Source organism: Anas acuta, chromosome 4, assembly GCF_963932015.1.
Source record: "Anas acuta chromosome 4, bAnaAcu1.1, whole genome shotgun sequence".
NCBI lineage: Eukaryota > Metazoa > Chordata > Aves > Anseriformes > Anatidae > Anas > Anas acuta.
The window spans coordinates 15,591,858-15,617,561 of NC_088982.1; the positions used below are offsets into that span (position 1 = coordinate 15,591,858).

A 25,704-nucleotide genomic window follows, 5' to 3' on the forward strand; every position below is an offset into this window, starting at 1 on the left:
ACCCGGCGCTGGGGTGAGTGGTGGCGGCGTGGAGCCAAACCCGATGGGCATGGGGCGGTGGGGAGCTAAAGAAGGGACAATATTTGTAATTATCCCGGGTCCAGAGGCGCCCACGGACACGGATGGGAGCCCCATTAAAGGCAGCTGAAACAGAAGCTGGGTTGTAACAGGTCGGAGTATGGAAGGGAAGGCAATTAATTCGCCGTACATCCGACCTGCCCAACGTCCTGCAGTGTGTAACGCTGCGTTCACACAGCCACCGCTACCCAGGAAGGAGGAGAAGGATTGTGACACACTTCTGGGATGGACAGAGATGTTAGAAGAGTGTTGGGAAATGTATTAGGGTTATTTGAAACAGATGCTTTTAGCACGGGGCAAAGCCTCCAGCACAGCTTCAGGAGAAGTGCCGGGAGTGTGATGGCCAACGTGGGCAGCCCCAGGTGCCCTCACGCCCCGAGCTGCTCGGGGAGGAGGATTCCTTGGTCCCAGCCAGCATTTAGGGCTGAGAGCTGATGTTCTTCTCTCAAGCCCTGCAGGAGAAGGCAGAGCACGAAGTAAGGAGCTTCCTGGGTTCCTTGTGGGTAATGGTGATGCCAAACAGCTCAGGACGGGTTTCAGAGCAGCCAGGGTTTCTCATCGTTGCTTGGGGCACCAGGCACCCTGTCTGTGTCCTCAGTAAGCCTCTGGTAGATATTTCCACTTCTGTGAGCCCAGTGACAGAGCCATCCTGCTCTTGGGCTCCAAAAAGACAATGTCACCTCTCATGTTTGTGACACTGAGCTGATGGAAACAAAGCTGGATGTAACTTGCTTGGATTTGGTCTCCTCTTCAGTTCCTCTGTTCAGCGCTGCACAAAAAAGCTGATTTTCAGCATTTGGAGGGCAATGGGCAGATGGAAAATCATGGCCTGAGCACGCAGAGGTTTAAGCACCCACTTTATGTTAAACACCTGAGTGGCTGCAGTGTAAGTGAGGCAGCTTCTCTTTTAAAATAAAATTAAAAAAGCTCCCGAAGCCTTTGCAAAATCACATACAGGTTTCTAGAAGTTCATATCAGGTTATTAAAGGGTAGACTCAATATCTAAATGTGAAATTATTGTGTTTTCCTTCACAAAACCATCTGAATCTGAACCATAAGGGAATCATAAGCTTAATTTTTTTTCAAGAATGCTTTTGAAATAATTGCAAACACACGATTATAAGCTTTCTAAAAGGTTGTTTTTTCAAGGTATAAGATTTTGTGCTGTGCTTAATCCAGCAATGCTAAATAATTTCAGTGGCATCTCTAGAGTAGGATTTTTTTCTTTCACTTTATTAAATAAACAAAGTAAAATCTGAGAGAGCACTGAAAATGGAAAAAAAATATGTTCATTTACATGCACCCAAAATGTTCAGGAGATTCCTGCACAGAGAACTAAAACCTAGGTGCTGCCTTTTCTGGGTACCTAACCTCAGATTCCCCATTTCTGATCCTACTGAGGTCGGTGTATGTTGTACTGTAACTGCTTTTATCACTGGCACTTCCTGATAACAAAGCCACATGTAGGACACATCAGAGAACCCTCTGTCTTTCATCCCATGCTCTTTCATCACTAATGTAGGCCTTGGATCTTTCCTTGCATGGAATCTTTGGTGCACTTAATCAAAGAAAAGGAGTAGGAACATGGAACTGAAGAAGCTCAGGCACACTTGTAAGCTGCTCAAGCTGTGTCCTATACTCAGCGAGGCGTTTTGTAGCCTTAGGCTACTTCTGCTACAGGAACCTCACTGCCATGGTTAGAAATCTGTTTTCTTCATAAATCTGTCCATAGTCTGTTCGTGCCCTTTTAATCTAACACCAACATGCACATTTCTTTAAAAAGCTCTGCTTTTAGTAAACCTGTGTACATGTTTTCATGCTGTAACTTTTTTATACTGGAGCCATTGACATCTACGTTACGTCCTTGACAGCGTTCTCAGTTTTTTGAAAGTAGCAGTCTGTTCATTGGAGTAGTTAGCAAGTGTGGCTATTGCTGTCTTCTGGAATGCTGTATTTTGAAACTGGAAGATCTGTCTGGTTTTGGGAAAAGAAGGGGATTGTTGACATTAATATGGGATTTCTAACTTACAGGCATCACAGATGGGGGCCGTGAGCCTATAGTCACCACTTAGCTCTGCTTTTGCAACCTTGTACTATAAATCTTGTGGCAGGGCCATGGACATGCCACCAAGGAATGACACCTGCACCATTGGGGTTGCTTTAATCCTCCAGGTGTCTTTTGCACACCCCCTCACGTTGGTGGAGTTCTGGACACGGCACAGACAGCTGGCTCCTTTCATGCTCTTGTCTTTTCTAATTAGAAACAGGGCCTGGAGCCACCGGCAGTGAGGTTCCTGGAAGGACTGTTGCTGTCTGTGGTGTGGGTTTATAAGCACCTCCTGTGCAATCAGATACTATCCAATTGATTTTTATATTCTCCAGAACCATAAAAACATTCAGGGACTGTATTTATTGCAGTTGCTTGCTAAAGAGCCACTCCTAAGTGCTTCATACAGCACCTCTCGGTGATAAGGCTGTGTAACTGCCTGTGTGTGATAAAATCCTTCATATTTCTGCTGCTGCTGTCCTGATGATGCTCACCTAGCAGTGTGTACGTCGTGCTCAAGAGTCATTTGTTTACAGTTTCCTCAGCTATTCTTCCAGAGTACCACTGCTGTTGTACCAAAGTTTGGGAGTGCTCCTCGTCGTGCGTGTGGTCCAATTTTAGGAAACAGTGCTAGGGGTACAGGGGCAGCTTTTAGGGGTTTCACTCCCTGCACACAGAGCTGCGCATTTAGGTGTTTTCATTAAAGACTAGTATTTCTCTTCAGCTTCCCTGAAAATACTGGCTGCTGCCAAAAGGCACAGCTAAAGCAATAGTCTGTCACAGCTTGGTAGTTCTGTTTTTTTCAGCATTAACAACAGATGCAAACTCTGTTTCCACAACTCTTGCAGAATTCCCATGCTTGTCCGCCACGGCCACTGGTATGCATTGTAGTTTCGTCTGAGAAACAGCCAAAGGCAGTTCTGGCTGAGGAAGGGATTTGACCTCAAGTTGCTTCGTGTCCTCTTTCCCAGGAAGACAGGCTCCCTCTTCTGGCTACCTACACGCAATTCTCAAACTCCAGTTTTCACAGAATACACATTTAAATTGCCAGGGATGCAGCTCTGGTGAAATCAGAATGGTTTTCTAGCAGCTGGTGCAGATCCTGCGTTGTGGCACCGTGCTCTGCAGCCTGGCTCTTACAGCTGGGCAGAGCAGCATCACCCTGAGCTCAGCAGATGTTCTTGAGGAGCTTTGCACCTTTTTGCTTGCTGGGGGAGAACAGGTAATTACAGGGGTAGCGTAAAACCTTTTGCTGTGAAGCCCACCGGTTTGATTTGCCCCTTTGAATTGGCAGGCTGAGCTCAGATGCAATTAGCACTTTGTGACCTTGTGAAGGAAGGGGTAAGAAACATTATCTGTAAGGGGGTCATGATCTGGGAGACACAAGCAATGCTTCTTTTTCAGTCTGTAAGTAAACTCACCTTACATCTGCAGTTCAGGAAATCCGTCATTCCCAGATAGCGCTACCTCACCTCCAGATCTGCCATCACTTACCCATCTCTGATTCAACCAAGCCAAGCCTGCAAGCACCTGCTACTACAAAATGGCTAGAGACAAGCCAGCTCATTTCTTGTCTGACCTCTGCCAGTGAGAGAGCAGCAGGGACGTGGACCAGGAGCCATGTAGGTAGTGTATGTGGCTGTGTAGACCCAGCCATCTCTGCACGCCTGAGATGCAAAGCCCTGTGATGGAGATGCAAATGGAAAGTTTCATGAAATGCTGTGTGGACATACAGCATAGGCATCCCCCTCACATACAATTGGAAAAATAATGTTCCTAAACTTGGCCACAAATCCCCCTTATAACAAATTTTCACAGTCTGTAGTTCCATTAAATTTAGTAGAAGCTGGCGCACGCTCAGGAGAGCTTTGCCTTCTGACTGTATGAGCATGGATGCATTGTTCCTTTCCATTCCTTTGCAGGCTGTGGAGATGCTGATATATTTTGCCAAAAAAAAACACATGGCACCGTGATTTTGTGTGAGATACTATCGCACTAGCACCATCCTTTCTTCTCAAGAGCAGGTTTTTTTTTTGTATGCTTACTTTTGTGTTATGCCTTCACGTCTTGCTCAGCATTTTTAATTTAATTTCCTTGCGTTTGTTTGCTGACTTTTAACACTTCTATGTCGAGCATGGCACTTCACAACAGCTATGATTTGGCTCAATGTCACAAATACTCTGAGCTTTATTTGATGTAGCCATGACATTACATTCAAACTCACCTGAGATTTTTCTTTTTTTTTGTTAAGAAAACATGCCTTATGTTAAGGGGTGCCCTCCTATTCTTCGATTCCTTTGATAATGCTTTTAGGCTTTCAAGAGGTCAGTGAGGTAAATAGGAAAAGAAACAGCTTGGCTCCTCTGTAGCAGCAGTGGTGTTGGTATCTGTTGGTACTTCTGTTTTGTCCCTCAGTGTTAAGGTGGCCAACATGAAAATGGATAAGAAGGAAGATTTCTTACAGTGCTTTGGCATATGCTTTTAGTATTTCCCTTCCTATTTCGTACGCAAATGTGTTGCCTTTAATATCTGCTCTCTGTTAGCTGTTGTTGTAGTTCGGTTTTTCATTTCTTCTGTTTCATTTCTTCCAGCCCTCAGTATTTATAACAAGATCTGCTACACTTGCTTTTCCCAAACTTGTACGGGAGTGACTTTGACCCTTTCTGGGGAACTGAGATGAAATCATTACAAAGGTTAGCAACTGCTCAAATCTTGGTCAGAGGTGTGCTTGCACTGAAACACGGCCTGCTGAGCTTTCCTGGGGAACTGGGATCTATCATGTAGCAGGCACAAAAAGGTGTTTGTTAGCACTTTGTGTCCTGCTGTTTAAGGCAAGTTTCTATTCAGGGTGACTATTCAGGGCTATAAATTAGGGCTCCATTTGGGTTTTCTTGTCGTCTTTCAGTGTCTTTTCTCCAGGGCCATCATCAACGTACTTGTACAGCAGTGCTGTTGAGATCTGAGGTTAGCATCTAAGACCTCGCTGTTGATGAAAGGGAAACCTTGTTCCCTCCCAGCACTGTGCTTGGGATCTGTACACCTTAGAGCTGCCAGTGGGAAGAGCCAGGCCTGGGGGTGGCTTCCTGATGGCGTGGTTCAGCTGTCACTGCCAAGGTGTGGTGCAGAGCTGTGGGACATCTCAGAGCACTGTGGGGAAACACCCGTTTGTTTATATATGTTGAGATAAGAGGATTACATGCTTTTCCTTTCTGGGGTCAAGTAGAGAGCTTCCTCAAGAGTAAAAAGAGATGCGGGCTATGCAGTCTGTCTTCCCGGGAGATGACAGCGAAGTAAGGTATTACCAAGGAGCTTACTCAGTGTTACACTAAGTCTGGTTTGTGCCCTTGTCCTTGTCCTGCTGACGCGTGCCACCCCTAAGGCAGGGAATTCTCCTGACTTACTGCATTTATGCCACATCCCAGCAGTTTTAGGGCTATAAAAACCCCAATGTACTAGAAATACACGTCACAGGAAACAGTTCTGCAGCTGCGTTAAACCATTGAGTGTTTCCCTGCTGTCACTTACTTTTATTTAGATCCAAAAAGAAGTGTTTTTCCAAGATTAATATTAAAGCAATACTGAAAATATGCTTTCTAATCAAGAGGTAAGCTCCCAGCTTAAATTTGTTGGTTCTGTATCTGTTGATGGCATGGCTTTCACTTGGAAACTTAAACTGTAGAGTAACTGCAGCCCTCTGACAAAATGCAGGCCAGGTAAGACTTCAGTTTTTCTAGAGACTGCATCCAGCCTATTAAGCATCGCTGAAAACACCACCTGCTTAAACAGTCTGTTTTTTCACCTGGGAAGGCTGAAATCTGACTGGTAAAAAAATATATGTGTAGATGAACTTTTCATTGGTTATAGCTGCCACCTCTTGACCCAGCACTTTCAGGAAGGGTTGCAAGGCGCTGTGTTGTCCAGGAGCAAAAACAATGCAGGAGTGACAAACCAAAGCCACACGTTCAGCTGCCCTTGCAGCCTTCTCTTTCCTGCCAGAAGGAAGGGCTGGGATGACAAGGAGCCCTCGTTTGTTCCCAGTCCGTGTCCATGAACCTACCCAGCCCTGAGGTACGCCCAGGAGAGATCTCAGCTTGCACTTCTTCTTCCAGACCTCTCGGCTCCCCACCTCTGCTGTGGGGACAGTTGCTCTGCCTCGAGGCAGCCTTTCCAGGTGTCATCTTTCTAAGGCAAGGTTTTGGATGCCTGTCTCTATCTCCAGGCAGTTTCTGCATTGCTTTCTTTACCAGCTTTTGGGCTGTTTAATTAACAGAGAGCAATACTTACAAGATCAAGCTGCCAAAAAAGCAAGCAAACAAACAAACAAAAAACACCTTGTGTCATTCTCATATTAAAAAACAGCAATAACTGTCAGCATTCTGGTGACAGACAATTATAATTAAGCTGAGTGGGCAGTGGGATGCTAGTGGTCATTGAAAGCTTTGAGGTTGGTAGCTCTGCCATGATTTTTTCCTTCATTCTTTCCCGTGGTAATTTTTCCCCTTTGGTGTTATCCCAGTGCTAAAAGCAGCAGGTGGTAGCCTCCTCACATCCCCAGCTCTGACAGTACACGGGCTGACCTTTCGCAATTCCCATTTGCCTAATTTTTAGCACCAAGATATCTGCTGGGAGACTTTAGATGCTCGAACAGGAGTAAGGAATCTGATCCCATGTATGCACGTACCTGTTTTCTGGCTCAGGCATCTGCAGATGTGCCCAGTTGGATGGAGCTGCTCCAGAGAGTCCACCGAGTTCTCCCGCTGGATGGCAGTGTGCACCCTGCCTCAGCTCCTTGTCTGCAGGAGGCTGTGTGCAGGAGAGTCCAACCATAGCTGCCTGGGCTGGGATTTGCAGCGACTCCATAAAATGGGACATGGTGAGGCTGCAGGAAGGGAAGGGGCAGCCCTAAAATATTTAGGGAAAAAAAAAAAAAAAGAAGCAAAAGGATTCGGGGTTACACAGGCCTGACTTACATGACAAAGGCATATTTTGCATGATTTCTGACCACGTAGGCATAGCTACTCATAAGCTCACATGATAAAATAAACTGAATATAAACATATAAATTGCATACCGTCTCCAGCTGCTGTGAGTCACCTAAAAGAGGCAGGGAAACAGATAAGTAGGCAAAGTCTGATGCAGAAATACTGCATTTAGTTCCATAGGTGTGCAGTCTCCTTCTGAAACACCTGGGTTTCAGTCTTTCACAGGTGAAGATGATACCTTACACTTGGAGCACGGTGTGGACCGTTCTGATGGAGTTCAGGAGCTTTGTTACAACCACAACTTCTCACTGACTTGTTAAAGAGCCAAGTTTCTAAGCACTCAGGTGCATACCCGCATTATTATTTCAGCTGGCAGTGGTAGCAAATGAGGAGGGCTCTGGGGTGAGGGCACATACAAGGCCACACGGGGTTTAATAAGCAACACCTACGGGGTTTAGTATGGGTCTTGCACTTTAAGCACCTCTCTCAAATTTTTGAGAGAAAAACTGGGGGCAACACAGCTCAAGGAAACACTGCCCTTCATGGGATGTTTTTAGCATCCAGTGCTGAACTGAAAACGAGATGTTGTTCGTGCTGTAACTGAAGTCACCAGGGATGAAACTCACCCCTGTTATTACACCAATTAAATCAATTTCAATTGCAGATGAATTTGCTCTGTCATGTCCAGTTAAAAAACAATGTAAAATACAATTGCACAGTAAAGAAAATAAAAGTTCTATATTAATTGAGATTTCTCGATGCCATCCTATTCCTTTAAGTGCAAGAGTGCTCTCTCAAGGTTAGCCAGGCCGATGTACTTACATGCAGGAGACAGTGATGCAGAAGCTGTCCAGTTTTATAATACACGCATTAAAGTTTGGCTGCTGGGACAGCTGCTAATGGAAATATTCTTGGCCCAAGCTTCCTTTTGATAAATTAATATGGTGTTCATAAAAAAAGTAAATGGATAGAAAAAATCCTTGGAAGAAAATGCAGCTTCTACCCAAATACAAGGAAAATGCAGGATATGCTTTGCCATATACGTAACATTAGGATTTTAGAAGGAAATGGAGCTATAATGGTGTTGTGCATTGGTACCTCAGCTCTCGTTTCTTGCTGTACTCAGTACAGGATGCAGACCCTCGCCTGCAAAAGCTCCCAAGGCCCAGTTCTGCAGTCACTGCTTTCCAGAGAAAGGGCTACAGGGGCAGTTCCTGAGCTCACAGCAGCTTTCATGGTGTTCCCTGTTAATTATTATTATTTCACATTTACCAGCATTTCCCAAGCTATATTCATTTAAAAAAATTGGGGAAAAATACACATACAATTATTGTATATTTATTTTATCTGTTACTGAACTCAGCTTAAATTTTTCAGATTCTGTAACAGAATAAAGGCCTTAAAAAATTCAGTATAAACAAAGTTGGCCTTGAGGGAAGAAATTCATTACACAAACATAAATACATAAAGATAGGATATTTGCTTGACGCAGAATTAATAAAAATGCAATCCAAAACACACAAGAAACCTCCCAAAACAGAAAAAGCATGTGAGTCCTGCAGCAGGGTGGTACATGAGCACTTTCCCCATGGGCTCCTGGTACTCGCGCTCACCCTTCCTTTCTTCTTTAGCAGACAGAAAAGGAAATGAATCCATTGAGAGAGCTTCCCAGTGAGGGTATCACTGACATGATAGTCTTAGATGTGCTGGATCAGGACTTTCCTGATAAAGAAAATGCTTAGAAAATTCCTAAGCAGCCCTATCACATTCTATCACAGCCATCACTTTCTGAGGTTTTCCTTTTTCTGCTCCACCTGAAAGTGCAAGTTCAGTAGCTTTCAGCCAGTTACATGCCAGTTCCCCACGACACCAGGCATCACAGGAGCATCTCAACATCTTTTGCTGTGTCAAGCCTGAACACTTGCCTGCCTCTTTTCTCAGTTAAGTGGAGTTAAGTACCATACTCCAGGCACATATTTTCACAGAATCACAGAATCACAGAATTTCTAGGTTGGAAGAGACCTCAAGATCATCGAGTCCAACCTCTGACCTAACAGTCCCCACTAAACCATATCCCTAAGCTCTACATCTAAACGTCTTTTAAAGACTTCCAGGGATGAAAGTCTTTCTTTATTTCTCTCATCTCTATCAGCAGTGAGGCTGGAAGGAATTCCATCTCTTCCTGGAGCTGGGATTAACAAATCATAAAACTCTCTCAGTGCCTGTTGTGTATCAGACAAAGCCAAAACACTGTGTAGTCAAAACTCTTGAGATGTGAGGTAAAACCTGTATTTGGTATACATGTTTACGTACAGGTTCTGTGTATTTTGTATGAGAAATGGCCTTCCAAAAGCAAACCAATCACTTATTTTTATTAAGATGTAAAAATACATACAGTGATGTGCAAGGGTAGTGAAAATGAAATACTCTTTAGGTTTTATAGTTTTGTGTTGTTTTTTTTTTTTACTTGGGAGTTGCATGGTGTGACTTGCAAAGCAAAGCTGAACTGGCCGAGTTTATATAAAAGTCCATTTCATGCCTTACCGTTCACTACCAGCTGCAGAAGAGCTTCCCTCATGTGAAGGCTGAGCCCTGCCACCGCTGTGCCATTACACCTACCTTCGCTCAGCTCTGCCAGGTTTGTTGTTACGCCCTTCTCCCAGCCATCGGGGCAGCCACGCACGGCACCGAGTGCTGAGCTGGGGGGGCTGCAGTGCTGGGAAAGCCGTGCTTCGGGCTCAGGGGTCAGCAAGCTGTCTGGGCTGGATCGAGCATCACCTCCATGGTTATTGCTTCGTGCTTCTCGTGGTCATCGCTAGAGCCAGGAGCAGAAACGCTCTGTAATATATCTGTTATTTGCCTCTCTGCCTTTGGGATCAAACCCAGGGTTTCTGGTGGTTCCTTGAGAAATATTTTGTCTACTGAAACCCAGCTTGCAAAACTTTGCCGTATGAAAGAATAAATGGCCAGGTGACCAGCTGTGGCTCGTAGCACTGCTTTATCTGTCAGATTTCACGCCTTGCTGTGGATCCTTGTGGGTCCTTTGTGGTCCTTGCTGGTGTGATACTGGCCCAGGCCCCCACTGCATGTTGAGGAGAGGCATTGCCACTGCGAGGTGGTGCTGTAGCTCTTCTGGACACATCCAAACAGCCTCTGACCTTCTCTGTGTGTGATGTTTCTTCTCCATAAGGTTTAGGGAGGAAGAGCATTGACATGCAGACACATCCCAGCACAGCAAGGAAAGGGCTGGGAGCTGAGAAGGGGTTCTGGGTCCCACAGGCTAGGCTCAGCTGCCTGCTTTCCTTCACCCCTCCGATGCTCAAACAGGCACTCAATGGCAATCGGGATCAGTGGGAATGAGTTCACACAACTGTAGTGACGATTAACTTGTAAAATACTCTGAAATCCTCAATGAACCACCACCGAACTATTTTTTTAATCCCTTCAGGACTATTTATAAGACTAATCAAATTCCACATCCTACCTGTTACCCGAATGCCAGCAGGAAATGAAGCCTGCAGCTGTGTGTCACCAACTAACTGATCCCTGCTACTTCTACAAGACATCTGTGTCTGCACAACAGACAAAGGCCATTGTTCAGCCAGCTTTCAGTGGGAACATCCTGGGAGCTGATTACAAATAGTGAAGAAAGAGAGAATGAGTCTCGGGTAGCCAGAACAGCTCTGTTCAAGCATGCTGACAGTGGGATGATGCAGTCAACTTCTGGAATTTAGATAAAGAACAGGGAAGAGAGCTGCAGAATGGCTGGGTGGCTGTCACTACCAGGGGCTGGCTTTCAAAATGGGCCTGAATTTGCAGCAGCACGACCTGTACCCATGGGCTCAGCCTGGAAAACACATAGTAGGCAGACAATAGTTAGGAATTACCTAAAAATCTTAAACTAAAGTTTTCATTCATTCCCACAAGCACAAGAAAGCAGACGTCCTGAGCAGTCCCACACCTTAGATGCTGCAGCTTCAAGGGAGTGTGGAGCTACTTCGGTGCAGAGAGGGGACTTCTTGTCAGCAGCGTACAACCAATTTCCTCTCGGTGTTACAAAAAGGAGTTCTGTTTCCATCAGCAGAGACATGCTTTATTTCCAGGGCTGGTGAAGCAACATGCTAAGAAGTTAATGTAGACCGAGGTGTGGTGGTTGTGTCCTGGCTTGCACTGGTTCTTCCCATGTACATGTAAATTCAGGGGGATTCCTGGTTCACACCAGGGAGAACAGAAAGAGCAGAGCTGGTAACACGGTGGAACATCACAAAGAGACTGAAAAAAATCCACTGGAGGATCTAGCACCTGATTCAGATCTCACCTGTATTGGTGCAAATCACCTGTGGCTCCAGTAGAGTCCATAGGTGCAAGCTCCCCATAAGTGAAAATACCAGGTCCAAAATACCCAGACCTCTTCTTACGTTTTAGATAAAACTTTAGATACTGTTTCGGTAGGGTCAAATACTCAGTAAGGAAGCTCATAGGCACATTTTGCTATATTCTGCCACATTCATCTCATGATTTAGTATGAATAATCAAGAAATTTGATCTCCTAGTTATTAGCACCACTCTCTTAAGGGACAAAAACACAGAAGGCATTCAGGTATTGCAATAATCAGTAATACAAAATGCAGGGGAGAGATGTTTTACAACTGCTCATTCCTTGGTTTATGCTCAATTCACTGAAGATACTCTACTTTTTAATGCATAATACATGTGGTGATGCCTGAGCATGATCAGAACTCTTTTAGAATCTATCCATAGTGTTTAAATGCAACAGGAGATCCTTTCACGATCATAAATACTCATAAATACTAATTAACTATGTTTTTATATTTCAGCAGAGATACGGATTGCCTAAAAATATGGGAATCGTTAAAATATGCGTTCATTTACAAGAATCCCTGTAACACTACCGCAGAAGATTATCAGCCTTTAATGGAGTTGGCAAGTCATCCCATACCCTGCAACAAGGTAAGGACATGGCTCTGGGCAGGCTACACAAGGGGGATTGCTGTGAAACAACATAGCTGCCCAGTGCTCTGAGCAATGGATCTTTTCTGTAGTAACTGGGGATGTTTGTAGGTTGACAAGACTGATATTTTTGCCAGGGTCATCCTGGTTAGGCTACAGAGCTTAATCCCTGTTCTCTGTAAGGAGCACACAACCCTGCTGGTAGAGAGACACTGCTTCCAAAAAGCTGCTCTTCCATCTGTAGTTCAGAAGCATACAACAAATTGCATATATATGCTATGTGAACTACTCAGAACTTTCCTTTCAAAATACTTTTGAGGTTGAGCACATCCATTTCCATGAAAAATAACTACCCCAAAAATTCTGGAAATGGGAGCAAGGACTGCAGAAAGAAGAACTGACCTGCTAATGGGAACTTGCAGCATTTCAGTAAAAAACTAAAACTCCATCACTAACATGAAAACTTCTTGTTTTTCTCCAGGAAAATGTCCTGACCAGCTCTAGTATAAGTATCACTTATTGCTCATTGTACCTTATTTCACAGTCACTGTTTTGGAGCAAGACAAACGACCTCGCACATCGTTACACAAAATCCAGTCACGGTTTCCTAACCTTGGAGGACACCTTGCTGGGTTATATGTTTGATGGTGTTTCGTGGTGTGGAGACCCTTCGGCCCCAGGTAACAAGTCCTATTTTTTGCAAACCTAATATGAGTACTAGAATTCTAGATTATTCTTTTCTCTTGTATATCTAGACTTAGACACAGTCCCTTTTCACATTGTCTTTTCTTATAATTTATTTTAAAAGCTTTTTATTTTTTTTTTTAATTTTTCTTTTAAAATTCAGTAGGATAAACTGCAAAATAAGAATCCCATTCAAAGGGGTTCTGGCCATAAGCTAGTCACAGTGATCGGGTAGTATGGAGGGACCCTGGGTTTCTGCTGCCCACACGATTCCTGGTTCAGTGCTTAAGGCTAGCAAGTTCTAAACTGGGCTGGAATTACAGGAAAAGTTGGGCAAATTTTAATTTTTCAACACGATCAGAAAGTATTTGCCAAGAGCCGACCTGTTTGTCATGTGTAGAAATTGTTTTCCTTGCTCAGATTTCTGAGAATTATTTGCATACTGGGCCTCCAGCTGTCTCACTGAGACATGTCTGAGTAAAGAGGAAGACCTTCGAACACATGCAAATTTTCTTTCCTTCTAGAGCCATTTCCTCATGTAGCCATCTTGCTTTGACTGGGGGTACATCTTTCAAAGCTGTATTAATGTCATAACAATACTCACTCTAGTCTTAGCTATTCTATAAATAATTGTACTTTTTCTCAGGAATCAACTACGAATCTTGTCCAAAACGGAGTGAATGTGAGAGCAACCCTGGCTCTGTATTCTGGAAAACAGCTTCCAAGAGGGTAAGATCTAGAATAAACCTCCCGTAGCCTGAGGATGTTGAAAGGCACTAACTTGCTGGCACTGTCAAAAATCTGAGTTTGCAGATTGGACTTAAAAAGTGGAATATTAAAAGTTCAAAGGGAATTTAGCATTAGGTGCCAGAAAGTGTAGGTTTGGAAATCTGTATTTCCAAAGTCCCATATTTTATATAAGTCGGACCGGAGTTGTCATCAGAGCTTGGGCATTCTTATTGTGGACAGAGGCTGTATGCCAGTGTCTGGAACAATGCGTGGCAGACAGCTGGAGCTTTACAAATAAGACTTACGGTAATAATGCTAACCCTCTCAATTAAATCACAGGGCCCAAACTGCTAAAATACAATATCTTAGAGCTTGGTAGTGTTGAGAGCAGCTCCCAGATTGGCACAGGAGTTTGCCAAGTGACCAAGAGTCCCCTTGCACTTTCCCAGCATAAGCCTGAAGAGGACATCTTCCCACAGTGTTACCGTCCAAGGTTCCTGTACTGTGCCCATCCATATGCACGTGCCAGCTCCAGTCACATGCATGAGACCTTGCTAGTCTGAGTTAAGCAGTTTGCCTGGCTTTGTTGAATCAGCACTTTACAGAGTGCTCATTTCACACCTGCCAGAAAAAAGAATATTCTCCTGGATCAGTTTAATTTTACATGTCTCTAAAGATTTTAGCCTTGATATGACTATTAATAGCTGACTTTCCAGGTGCAGAACAAGCTCAATGTATTCTTCAGCTCTCATGTACATAAGAAAAAGTCTACTCACTGTAAAATATTGTTTTCTAGGTAAACTAGTGTACTTAAATTTTCCGAGCTCAAAACAGTTTTGATGTACAGTTCCAGAGTCTGGGAGGGAAAAACCACCATACAGAGTCAGGCTTGCTCAACTACAAGCTTTCTACTCTAAATAAATTTAAGATCTACTGAAACTCATACTTATTACATTGGGAAGGTACACATAATTAAACTTTTCTGTAACTCTTGAGAGCTGGGCTTGAGCCACATTGTTTATAAGTAAGAAGAATTGGAGGATTTGATAAGAACAGTCATTCTATATTAAGCTTTTAAAAATTAATTTATTCCACCAATGGATTATGTATCTGGAGTACTGTGGGTTCTTTATGTTGTAACCTAATAGTCTTAAAATATTTGGACACAAGTTTTAAAGAATGAAAGAACAGTGATTAGATGATCCAGTAATTTAAAAATCAAACAAAACTTGGTGATGAGCTTTACTAAAACCACTGTAGGGAAAAATCCCAAGCCGCAAAAGCACACAGAGTGTGAGTCACAAAGCAACAAGTACTTCATGCTTTGCATGTCCTTAAACTTGCGGTAGCTCTGTTCTGGCTCGTCCTCAATGCTCGAGTTAAGGCAGCCTGAGGCTTTCTGCACATTGCTGAGGGAACAAGCAGCCCCGTCAGACAGCTGCAGCTGCCGGTGGTCTGGAAAGCTGCATCCCTCCTTAAAAACTGAAAATCGTGGCAGCAAAGTTGTTATACCGTCCCATGCAAGCTCGGATTGCCAATTTATGCCTGGTTAATGCAGCTTTATGGCAGTATTGCCATAGTGTTTAGAGGCTTGTGTTTGCATGGACATTTGTAAGAACCTTGGCCAGATCCTCTACTCGCGTCAGTTCATTCTGATGACATTGAAGTTAGACTACTCTCTACTAGCTAAGAATTTTGATGTGGCACTGCCTGCAATGCCAGATTGTAATATCCATTTGTTCTGTTTAGTTTGCAGAAGCAGCATGTGGTGTGGTTCAGGTGATGCTTAATGGATCGATAGAAGCCGGAGCTTTCAGAAGCAGCAGGTAGTTACTCGGCATCCAAATTTCTATTGGGCGTGCATGCTGGTCAGCAGATCTTTGTCAGCAAGTCCTAGTGCAGGTGGGATTTCGGTGAACTTATACAGGGATCTAAGCTGTTGGTTGATGTAGAACTTATTCACTTAACTCCTTCTATAGAGTGTCTCTAACCAAAATCCTTCTGATGGTATATGGGTCAGATCTCCAGTATGATTTTACTGCACAAAGAAGCTTTATTACACTTAATCTGGGTTTGTACACTCATAGGAGTGACACACTTCTAGCTGCTTATGATCTGATTGGGATTTTCCTCTCCAGACTGCTTCCTCATGTTAGCTGAAGGAAGGGTAGTCTTGAATAATACAGAAAGATGAAGGCTATGCTGGTCAGGACAACAGCCACATTCATTTTCCTTGCATTAAACCAAACCCGTAGCCAATAAAACTAACAGGAGAAAAGACACTGAAGACGAAAAAACTTTATCTTGTTTCTGTCTACAGACAGTTTCAGAAGATCTCGTGAAAGTGAAATAAAAATGGGGAGAAAATGGGGAAAACAAAGTAATTAAATAGTTTATGAAAATCCAGTAAAAATACAACATTCTTTCACTGGGGTTGACAGCAGCACTAAGTGGTGGTAGTAGGGGAACATACTCTGAACTTCTTACTTAGCTAACTAAGAATGTTTCATGTCCCATTCTTACAGCATTTTTGGAAGTATTGAGGTCTTTAACTTAAATCCAGATAAAGTCTCTGAAATACAGATTTGGGTTATGCATGACATCGGTGGACCCCAAAGGTAAACCACTCTAATACAAAACGACTAGGGGTGAGTGACTGTCCTAACAGTGACACTGTCTTAAACCTGCTCAGAGAAACTGCTTTGCATTCAGTCTCCTAGCTGCTTGCTTTACAGGAAAGAATAAAACTTTTAGTGTTGTTTTCTTTTGTATTTTCATAGTTACAGCTGGTCGCTTACATCTAAGATACAATTATATTCTTCTTGCTTTAAAACAGTTCCATGACATTTAAATTCCATAACTCCATATTACTCCAAATCCACTGAGCTCTACAGACCATTATTATGGGTGCAGCAGTTAAGGCATGGAGCAGGTTAAATTTACAAGGGTGAACAGCTGGAAGATACCTTTTTTTTTCTACTTTTTTTTTTTTTTTTTTTTTTCCCCCACAGAAATAGTATAAATATGCTGATCAGGTGACCAGAGCCATTTTGACAAAGTAATTTCAAACACTGGAACAGGTTTCCCAGAGAGGTTACAGAGTCTCCATCTGTGGACATACTAAAAACCCAGCTGGGTCCTGGGCAACTTGTTCTAGCTGACAGTGGTTGCACTAGATGATCTCAAGTCATCCCCTCCAACCTAAATGATTCTGTGATTGTCATTTTTAATAATAAATCTGTAGTTGAAACACTTATCATCGAATTACTGATACCAGGCCAATGACCTCAAATCACACCTGAGCCTTTCTGAGTGACCTTTTTCATCCTGTTCAGATTCCTTGCAGAGCTGTCACATTTCAAGCACTGAGCATGAGGTTCAGTGCCTTTGACTGTCTTCATGGTTCTGTGGTTCACATGGTTAAAATGCACTGCTATGGTTTCTCCTGTTAACCCCACATGCCAGAGGCACCAGTTTTGAGAAAATGTTTTCAGGAAGGAGCCTGTGGTGGTCTCAGGAATGAGTATGGACCCCACAGAGCCCCATGCTCAGGCAGTCCCACTGCCAGACAGTGCCAGCTCCAGCATTGCAAGCCCTCCCCTAATATAAGCACTGACACCAGGAGTGTTCCTCTGCCAAACAACCTGATGTGTCTGTCACAGGCACGCATCTACCATGTGCTCAGCATGCCAGACATATTCTGGTGTCCCATTCTGATGACCCCCTGCACAGAGTTTTGCTGAAGAAAAGTATATGTAATCTGTGCATGAGTTCCCCTGTACATGGCACTTGATCCTTTTTGCCATGATTTCCCAGCATCAGCAAAGCTATCACATTCCTGCTTCTCAACAGCTTCAACAAGCTGGTGCCCTGCCAGCCCTCCTGACACATCCTCCTCCTGTGCCAAGTTCACAACAGTTTATTGTCAACTTACTTCCAAGGAAGAGGAAGGGTAACTCCAAGAATATTTTATTCCTCTTATCTTCAGATTGTATCTCGTGTTGAATCACTGATAAGATATGCTAAGTCTTGTGAACAAGGAAAAGCTGGCTCTGCTTTCCACTGATGCCATGTGTTAGGAACAGTCCTTGATTTGTCCCAGTATTGTATTATTGTCCTAATATGTTTGTGTCCCATACTCTGGACCAAGAGATGATTTTTTGCCCAGGCTAACAAGGCTTTTGTAGTAGCTCTGTCTGTCTCTGACATTTGGCAATCCTCTCCCTGCAACTTGAGGGCCCCTTGGGCTATTGCAAGCAAATTAAGATAAAGATCTCCAAGGTATGACATTGCTAGAAGCTTCACGAAACACCATTAGCTGGGCAGAACAGAAATAACCAAATTGGGGTTCCTACAAATGGAAAAGGAGTTGAAACAGACTCTTATCTAAACGGAGTAGCAGTATCCAGCACACTGAGCCAAACAAACAGGCGACCATATCCTGCTTCCTCCCATGTTTTTTGTCTGTTTCCACTGATCTTATGTCCTACTCGGGAAATAGCTTCTGGATTTTGTGATTGGCTTTGTCTCTATTGCACAGAGGACTCGATCCCTTTCTCGTTCCACAGATTTGAATGAGCCTTATGTCACGTTCCTGTGGATGGAGGTCACCAGCACCTCTGGAGCAGTTCCAGAGTACACTGAACTTGTGAATGGTTCTGAATTACTTCCCATAGATAGATAGCTTCCTGAAAAAAACTTTTTGTATAAGTTAAGCAACTGAACGTCAAATAGTTCCTACAGGCAAATGCCCAATGGCAGTCAAAGCACCACACACCAATGTGGGCTTCACAGCACATTAGCAAATCAGATTAATATCTGCTTTTTAAGAATCTTATCTGAAATAAAGTGATGTAGCACTGAATTCAGCTGGGCTTCTTGCACACTTGAGGAACACAAGTAACAAAGACTTTTCTCTCCAGTGAGTCATGCTCAGGTCATTCCATACAGAGGTTAAAACGCATCTTAGAAGAGAGAAACTTCACGATCACCTGTGAAGACAATTACAGGTAATTCTCATTGGTGTCTGCTTACTAACATAAAACTAATACTGCATCTCCGTCTCTGCTTGATATCATTTTCCTGGTTTACAGCAAACTACAGCAGACTCCCCTCTTGCTTCCAGCACACCTCTTCAGTGTGCTGTGTGCTTCTCAGGGCCTTCCACTCGTGCTGCAGAGCTCCTGTTGGCTGCAGCTGGAGCTTGCTCTCTGCCCTGCACTCCAGAAGGTCACTGCTGTTGGGCACGCTCAGCTGCCTTCAGAAAAGAAGCAATCCAGCCTCCTTCAACAGATCGTCATCTGACCAGGCTTTTACGTAGGATAATCAAAACCAAGCAGGCAGCTTTCCTCCTGGCTGCATGCAGATAACACACTGTGTCAAGGATGGTCCTTCCTTACTTCCTTCGCTATAGTTGGAGCTTCCTTTCCATCCAGATACTTTGTCAGGGAGAGAGACACAGGACATGATAAGTATTATTAATTAGTATGATTCCCCACTGTCAAGAGATTCCAGGAAGCAGAACAGCCCAAGTTCTGACTTGACTGAAATCTCTGCCTGCTGAGGAGTTACAAAAGCCTGAGGACCTTTATCCTTTTGTGTCAGTTCAGAGACCTTCACACAGAGGAAGAATGTTCTTTAGTGACATTAAAAAAGCAGCCAGGGTTCAGTTTTACTCATAAAGCTCTATAATCTTATCTTATCTGCTAAGAACAGCTTTTCAGAATGAAAAAGTCATACTTCGATAAGAACCCTTCCAAAGTAAACAAACATTTCTATAAATAAGTGAGTTCATGACATTGGTTTTAAATAAAGGAATGTTTGTCTGTGGAAGAAACATTTGCCCTGTAAATACCTTACATGGTGCTAGGATTTTTCTCTTGAAGGCAGTGATAGATCCCTGCTTAGGTACTGCCGAACCTGGTTAATGGGTTCTTGCACATCGTGAAAAAACTAACACTGGTGTAGTGCGTACTTCTGCCAAATCATGATGCTCATGGACTTGCTTTCTCTTTGGGTAACTGCAGTCTTTAACCAATACTTCCAGGACTTGCAAGCAAATGCAAACTATCTCAGCCTAAGTTCAAAGAAGCTAAGGGACCAGGGAGAAAGAAGAAATATGTGGTAATTTAGATCCCCCATGGCGCAGCACACAAAGAAACCTTCAGCACTTTACGAAGAGTATGTTGCTGAGACTCACAACTTGCTTCTGAAGATAGAATAAGAAGTAGAGCTTTTAGGCAGCACTTAACTAACAGATGCATAAACAACTATGTAGAGCAACATGGACAATTTTTAAATTATTATTTCGCATAGAGAGCAATAATAAAATAAGCAATTTACATGTGCAGTAAAACTCTTCAGGATGGACAGGACAAGTTAGCATAATTCCTCTGAAATCTCTGCAGGCAGAACTGTGTGCATTTGTCTCAGCTCAGCATCTGGTATTTAGTGCCACATAGAAATTGATGCTGATAACTACCTCTTGTTTTTGTCAGTGTCAGCGATATTTTCCACAAGTAACCCAAAAACCTGGGTCACTGAATGTACTTGTAACAAAACATCTAATCCTAAATAATATTTTTAGCAACAGCTCTACATGTTATCAGCAGGGGCTACCGCAGGGTAAGCAGGATGATGAACTTCCAGCATGGCAGCAACTCTGTAGCCGGTGAAAGATATCTTCTCTTTCATATATTTTTTCTATGAGAGCATTGCTAGCATGCAGTGAGTTCACTACACCTCATAGGCGCTTTCTCTTGTCCCAATGCCTATAAACAAAGTTACCTTTCTGCAGCAGTGTCTAAAACAAGTTACCTTAAGGAATCTACTTGATAACACACAGAGGTAACATGCACTTTGACTTTCATGTTGCATATAGTACCTGTGGAATTTCTCTGTTCTACTTGCATGTGGTGACTACATATTTATTTTTATGTTTTATCCCAGGCCAGTCCAGCTCCTTCAGTGTGTACGTAATCCTGACCACGAGGACTGCAGGCTTTGCCCCAGCAGCATGGAAAATTCGTGAAACAGGGTGCTCCACACTATTTTACTTTTTTTATTATTATCATCTGTGTGTAAAACTGGAAAAGACGTGGCTACATAGCTTAGAGGGACAAATAGTGCTATGGTGTACAGAGCCAATAACCAGCAGTCCTTGCTGTGATACTAACAGGCAAGTAGCAGGAGGTGGTACCTTACGTGTGATTCCTGTACACACATGAGCAAAAAAACGTCCTGTTTCAGGAGGGCCAGGGACTTGTATGATGGTTGAGGGCTGAAGCTTTGTTCTGGTTTCTTCCCTCTTGTGCAGCTCCCATTGTGCACAGAGCACCAGGGCAGGGCTCCCTGGGGCGTTTCCAGTGGATACACAACTTGCCTGATCAGTGTGCTGCCTCAGAAAGGCTGGAAGGGAAATGGCAGGAGCACATGGAATATCCCCCAGCAGGGAATATTGCCCAGTGGCACACGTTATAGACACCAATGATTTGTACAGGTCAGGGGAATCAATAAGGGAGGCCTGGGATTTCTCCTGTAGCTGCATCTGGAGGTTGGAGGTTTCATTTATTGGGCAATGCCCTGGAGCCAGGCAGAGCCAGGCAGGGCTCTCTGATCCTTCCTCCCAGGGACTGTGGCACCTCTGATCATGCAAAGCAGATGACGGAAGAGATAAAGCAATTCTTACCTTCTAATGGGCACCACACTAAGTGGCTGGTGGGGAAACAGCAGAGCTGAGCCAAGAAGAGACCAGAAGCTGCTCAGAGCATTGCCAGCATCTGTAAGAACACATCTGGTGGGTAGCTGGGGAGAGAAAATAGCAAGACTGACTCAGGCATTCCCATTGAAACCCTACTGGAAGCATAGTTGTGGTTCAGGTTGCATTCTTTTCTTAATATAGCAGTAAGTGTGAGCCTCCCAGCTTTCATAAAGGGCCCCTCAGGCCAGAGCTTGGCCATCCACTGGGATAGACACAAACATCCAGAGGCTGCCGCAGTAAGGAGTCTCTCCTGACCTCAGGTGCTGAGGTGAAAGGTGAGGCCTTGCAGTGTGTGACTCACAAGCAGGAGGTTGTGATGCCGTGTATTTTAGTGACCACACAAGCTAGTATAACTTGGAGCACCTCTAGGTAAACCTTTGCTCTATAATACAGGAGCCCGCACTGGGCATAGCTTGACCATACCCAAGCCCTTGCCCATAATGTTTACATGAATTGAAATGATTTTTATTTGCACTCTGCAATGTAACTGCTTAGATGCATTGACTCAGACATACATTAATACTTGTAAATAGGCTATTTTTGACTATAAGTCAAGAGTCTGTCTTCAAGCTCACTTTTGTACCTTTTCTGATGTACTATAAAACATTGACTCTCAAATCAAGATCTCTAATAAAATCGCTAATGGCAAATGCTGTTAACTCAGTTTCACATTCTAGTTAACCTCAGACTGGACATGAAAGTAAGCTGCTTCCTAAAAGAGAGGGTGATTTTTGCATGAATTGAAAGTCAAGAGTAAATGGAATAATTTTACAAGGATTTCTGCAGAATGTTTAACTGTGAGAGTAAGAACTAAGCAAACCCAAGAGAATTTATCTTTCATTCTGTTCTTCTTCCTTCCCAAACTTCTTACTTTTTACCTTTTTTTTTTTTTTGAACCTGCCTCCAGGCATTAATGAAGGAGTATGGCCCTGCCATCTCCATGGGGGTGGTGTGGGGGCTTAGCCTGAATTGAGGATGTATGGAAACTTGCAGCAATATTTACTGTTAGAAGGTGTTTTATGCCTATCAGTGGGGAGTGGGGATGGGACCAGAGGGGCAAGGGACGAGGATGAGGCATGGGGACAGCACAGCCTCCGGTGATTGCCTCTCACTTGGGGATGATCTGAGTTGAGAGGGAGGCCCTCCTGTGCCTCTGGCTATCTGAAAGCAGTTTGTTCCTATCTGGGTGTGACCAAGGAACAGGAGATACATGTCAAGCCAGGAGACAAGCATGGTGTGCTGCAAGGGGAGATGATTAACAAATAACTTGGGTTTGTCTTGGTTTGATCAAGTTTCATTGAACTGTCTGCAGCACAGACCTGTTAGACGTATGCTCAGATGGAGTAAACATAACCCCATGACTACCAGCTAAATGTCTCCCAGCAGCCAGAAATGCACAGGAAAAATAACTCAGAAATTCACTTAAAATACGAAACTCCGCATAGGAAAGCAGAGAAAGGCCTCAGGACATATCCTCCCCAGGCTCCCCTTGCTCCCTCCTCCATCATGTACAGAGAAGTTATTTAATTTGTAGGCAGTGGAAAGTGAAACATCCTGTTGTTATCTTGAACAAAGATATACATATATGCTGTTCTCAGCCATGTTAGTGGAGAAAGGTTACTGTTCTTATCAGGGATTGCATAATAAAACGTTAAAAAGCAAATCTGTGCTTTTGAAAAAGGCAGTGCACATTGCAAAGCGTGCAAAATGCCACACTTTCACAGGGAAACCTGGCAATAAACCACAGTTACCATTAGGAGAATAACTGACCTGATGATGACCTGGTTTCGTTTGGATTGGTTATTCTGCTGCCAAAAGGAGCTGCAAATGTTGTGGATTTGCAGGTGGAGTGGCAGGGTAGAGGGGGCAGAACCCCAGTGGCGCACTTGCACTCATGAAGGGAGAAGGGTTTCTTTTATCCACTCTCACATGGCTGGCATGCCCTGCAGACATGCCCTGCCAGGCAAGTATCATTCCAAAACCAATTGCTCCGCTGAAAACATGTACACCAAAACACTCCCAAACTAATACAGAGGCCCAAATTCACAGACACCTAAATAAAAGGAAAAATCAAGCATGCATTCTTTTCCACAACATGGAAGAAATATTTCCTAACCTAGTTTGAAACATGTCCAATTTTGAAAAAAATGCTTTCAACCTGATGAAGTTAACCTCTGTCACAACTTGTTCAAGATAAATGGGCTAGATGGTGCCCCAGGCTCATAGCAAACACTGCCAAGAGCACTGCTCGGAAACCCAAGAGGCACCCAAGTCATTGTGTGATAAGGTGATATCGGCACTGCGCCCTCCCAGAACCGTACAGTGCAATGAAAGCTACTTCTGTGACCCCATTACCCCTGTATTCGTGCTCCCTCAGCCTTTGATGTACTTAACCTGACTAGAGCCTGCTATTCCTGCGCTTATTTTTGAGATTAGGAAGCTAATGAAACACAGAAAGATCTGTTCTCTTCGCCAGTCATTGCTTGGCCATGGGTATTTACCATGTATCATGGTGTTTGATTTAAAGCATTTTGGCCTCTCATAGGGTCAGAAGGCTCAATAGGAGCAAATGCAAATAGCCTGAATTCCTCTTGGGTCCTTACCTCTCGTGTTTCTTCTTGGCTGACCCCAGGTAGCTCCCCCACCCTTCACTTGGGTTTCAGTCTCCACACAGTCACCCTGCAGGGCCACCGGCTCTCTCCAAGACCCACATATAGGGACATAAGTGAAATTAAGCTGACTTTCCCTTACAACAACCCTTACAGGTCTAGAGGAAAAGCTAAAACCTGGAAACAAAGGTATAAACATGTGAAAGGTAATAAATATTACCCTCAAGGTCCCAAAAACTTTTTTTTTTTTCTTAAGCTATTATCCTGCTTTTTTGGGGTCCAAAATTCTTACTGCAGTACCTGTAACCTAATCTATAGTCCTTGAAGAGGGGTTTTTGATTTTGTTTATGTGTGTGTTGGCAGTGTATAGCGCAGTGGATCTGGGTTCCCATAGACACTGGCAATAAGGGACTGATTTTGATGGGACTCTGGGCATAGCCACAGCACTGCAGGGACTATCATCCAGAGGCAGAACCTTCACCTCCACTGACGTGGGCTGCCCTTCATGCATGTGCCTGGGAAGACTCCCTGATACTTGAAACAGTGACCCTTAGGCATTTTCTTACCTAAAAGAGTCCTGTAGCATGAGAAGAAAAGTGAGATCAGCCTTTAGTTGAGAAAACCTGCCAGGAAGATAATGAGAAGAGGCTGCATCTCAGAAACTCTTCTTAATAACAAAATCACAGGCTTAAGATGGCAACTAAATGTGCTAATGGACTGATCTTTCCTATTAAGGTGTTTGAAAGCAGTGAGGCACTGGCTAACCCAACAAAATCACTTTGCATGTAGAACACAAAGATGGGTGACAAGGTAAAAACAATAGTGAGTCTGTAGGACAGGAGCAGAACCACAGAAAATACATGGTAGGAGAGCTACACTAATAGCTCTCGCAGCACCGGGAGACTCCAGAGAACAGCTTTTTTCCATTCCTACTCTTCTTGAAATGCTAACCAAAGCAATGGTACCGTGCTGCAACCAGACCTGGGACTTCTGCCGCTGAGGCCCTCGGAATTAGAGCTAAAGGTCTCCTGTCTATCAGCAAAATCACACTGTGGGTCAGGCAAAAAGGGGATGTATAATTGGCTAACAGTTACTGGGATAGTTAATATATTTATTCATCATGATGCTTTGTATAGAGCCATATTTTTTGCTACAATGTGCTGCATGCAAAGGCAGGTGACCAGAAGGATCAGCCTGGCTTCCCCTGAGGACAGACGTTCAGTAACATCAGTGTGTGGCTGTGCACTTCGTTTACGGCAAGCAAACTGTGGAAAGACTGAGAAGTGGTTAGGCAAACACAGACTACAGAAATAAACAAAACATCAATATGGGTAACAGTTCTTGCACTAAAATATTGCTAAAAACAGGAACCAGGAAAACAGTGCCAGTTTCCACAATTTCTTGTCAGAGGCTCATAATTTTCATGAGTAGTAACAGACATTTCATACATGAAGAAATAAAAGAATAACAAATGTCTTGATAAGTTTAACCAAGTTCTGGGACTGACGATCCTTTTTTCATTAATAAATTGCCTTTTCCTCTGAGCTGTATCGAATGCACTGTGCAGGTAGTGATTCATTTCTATGCCTATTAGGGAATTGCTGTTTGGCATGGGGCAAACAATTTAACCTCCAGATTTGAGATTTACTGCTTGAATGGGACGAATGATGAGATCATATTTTTAAATTTTACAGTCACGAGGGTCATCCTAGTCTCTCAGCTGATCTTACAAATGCTACAGCTTTTTAGTTTCATCTTATTGTGCCTCTGTTCTGTCCCGGAATTGCGCACTAGGCTGATGCAACCATTTCCAGGAAGGCCAGTAGCCTCATGCTCACTGATAAC

General features: G+C 43.6%; 1 protein-coding gene across 2 annotated transcripts in view; it reads left to right on the forward strand.

Annotated features, from left to right (window-relative positions):
* Nucleotides 1-21,909, forward strand: part of LOC137855625 (ADP-ribosyl cyclase/cyclic ADP-ribose hydrolase 2-like) — a 52,585-nt gene extending 30,676 nt beyond the window's left edge. The window contains exons 9-15 of one of the 2 annotated variants that reach the window (XM_068679948.1): nucleotides 11,946-12,078; nucleotides 12,623-12,758; nucleotides 13,409-13,491; nucleotides 15,241-15,317; nucleotides 16,017-16,109; nucleotides 18,414-18,500; nucleotides 20,440-21,909. In XM_068679948.1, coding sequence (XP_068536049.1) covers nucleotides 11,946-12,078; nucleotides 12,623-12,758; nucleotides 13,409-13,491; nucleotides 15,241-15,317; nucleotides 16,017-16,109; nucleotides 18,414-18,500; nucleotides 20,440-20,521 — 691 coding nt within the window. In that variant the 3' untranslated portion in view covers nucleotides 20,522-21,909. The remainder of the gene's footprint in view (nucleotides 1-11,945; nucleotides 12,079-12,622; nucleotides 12,759-13,408; nucleotides 13,492-15,240; nucleotides 15,318-16,016; nucleotides 16,110-18,413; nucleotides 18,501-20,439) is intronic. The other variant, XM_068679949.1, reaches the window with a different exon arrangement.
* Nucleotides 21,910-25,704: the final 3,795 nt, after the last annotated feature.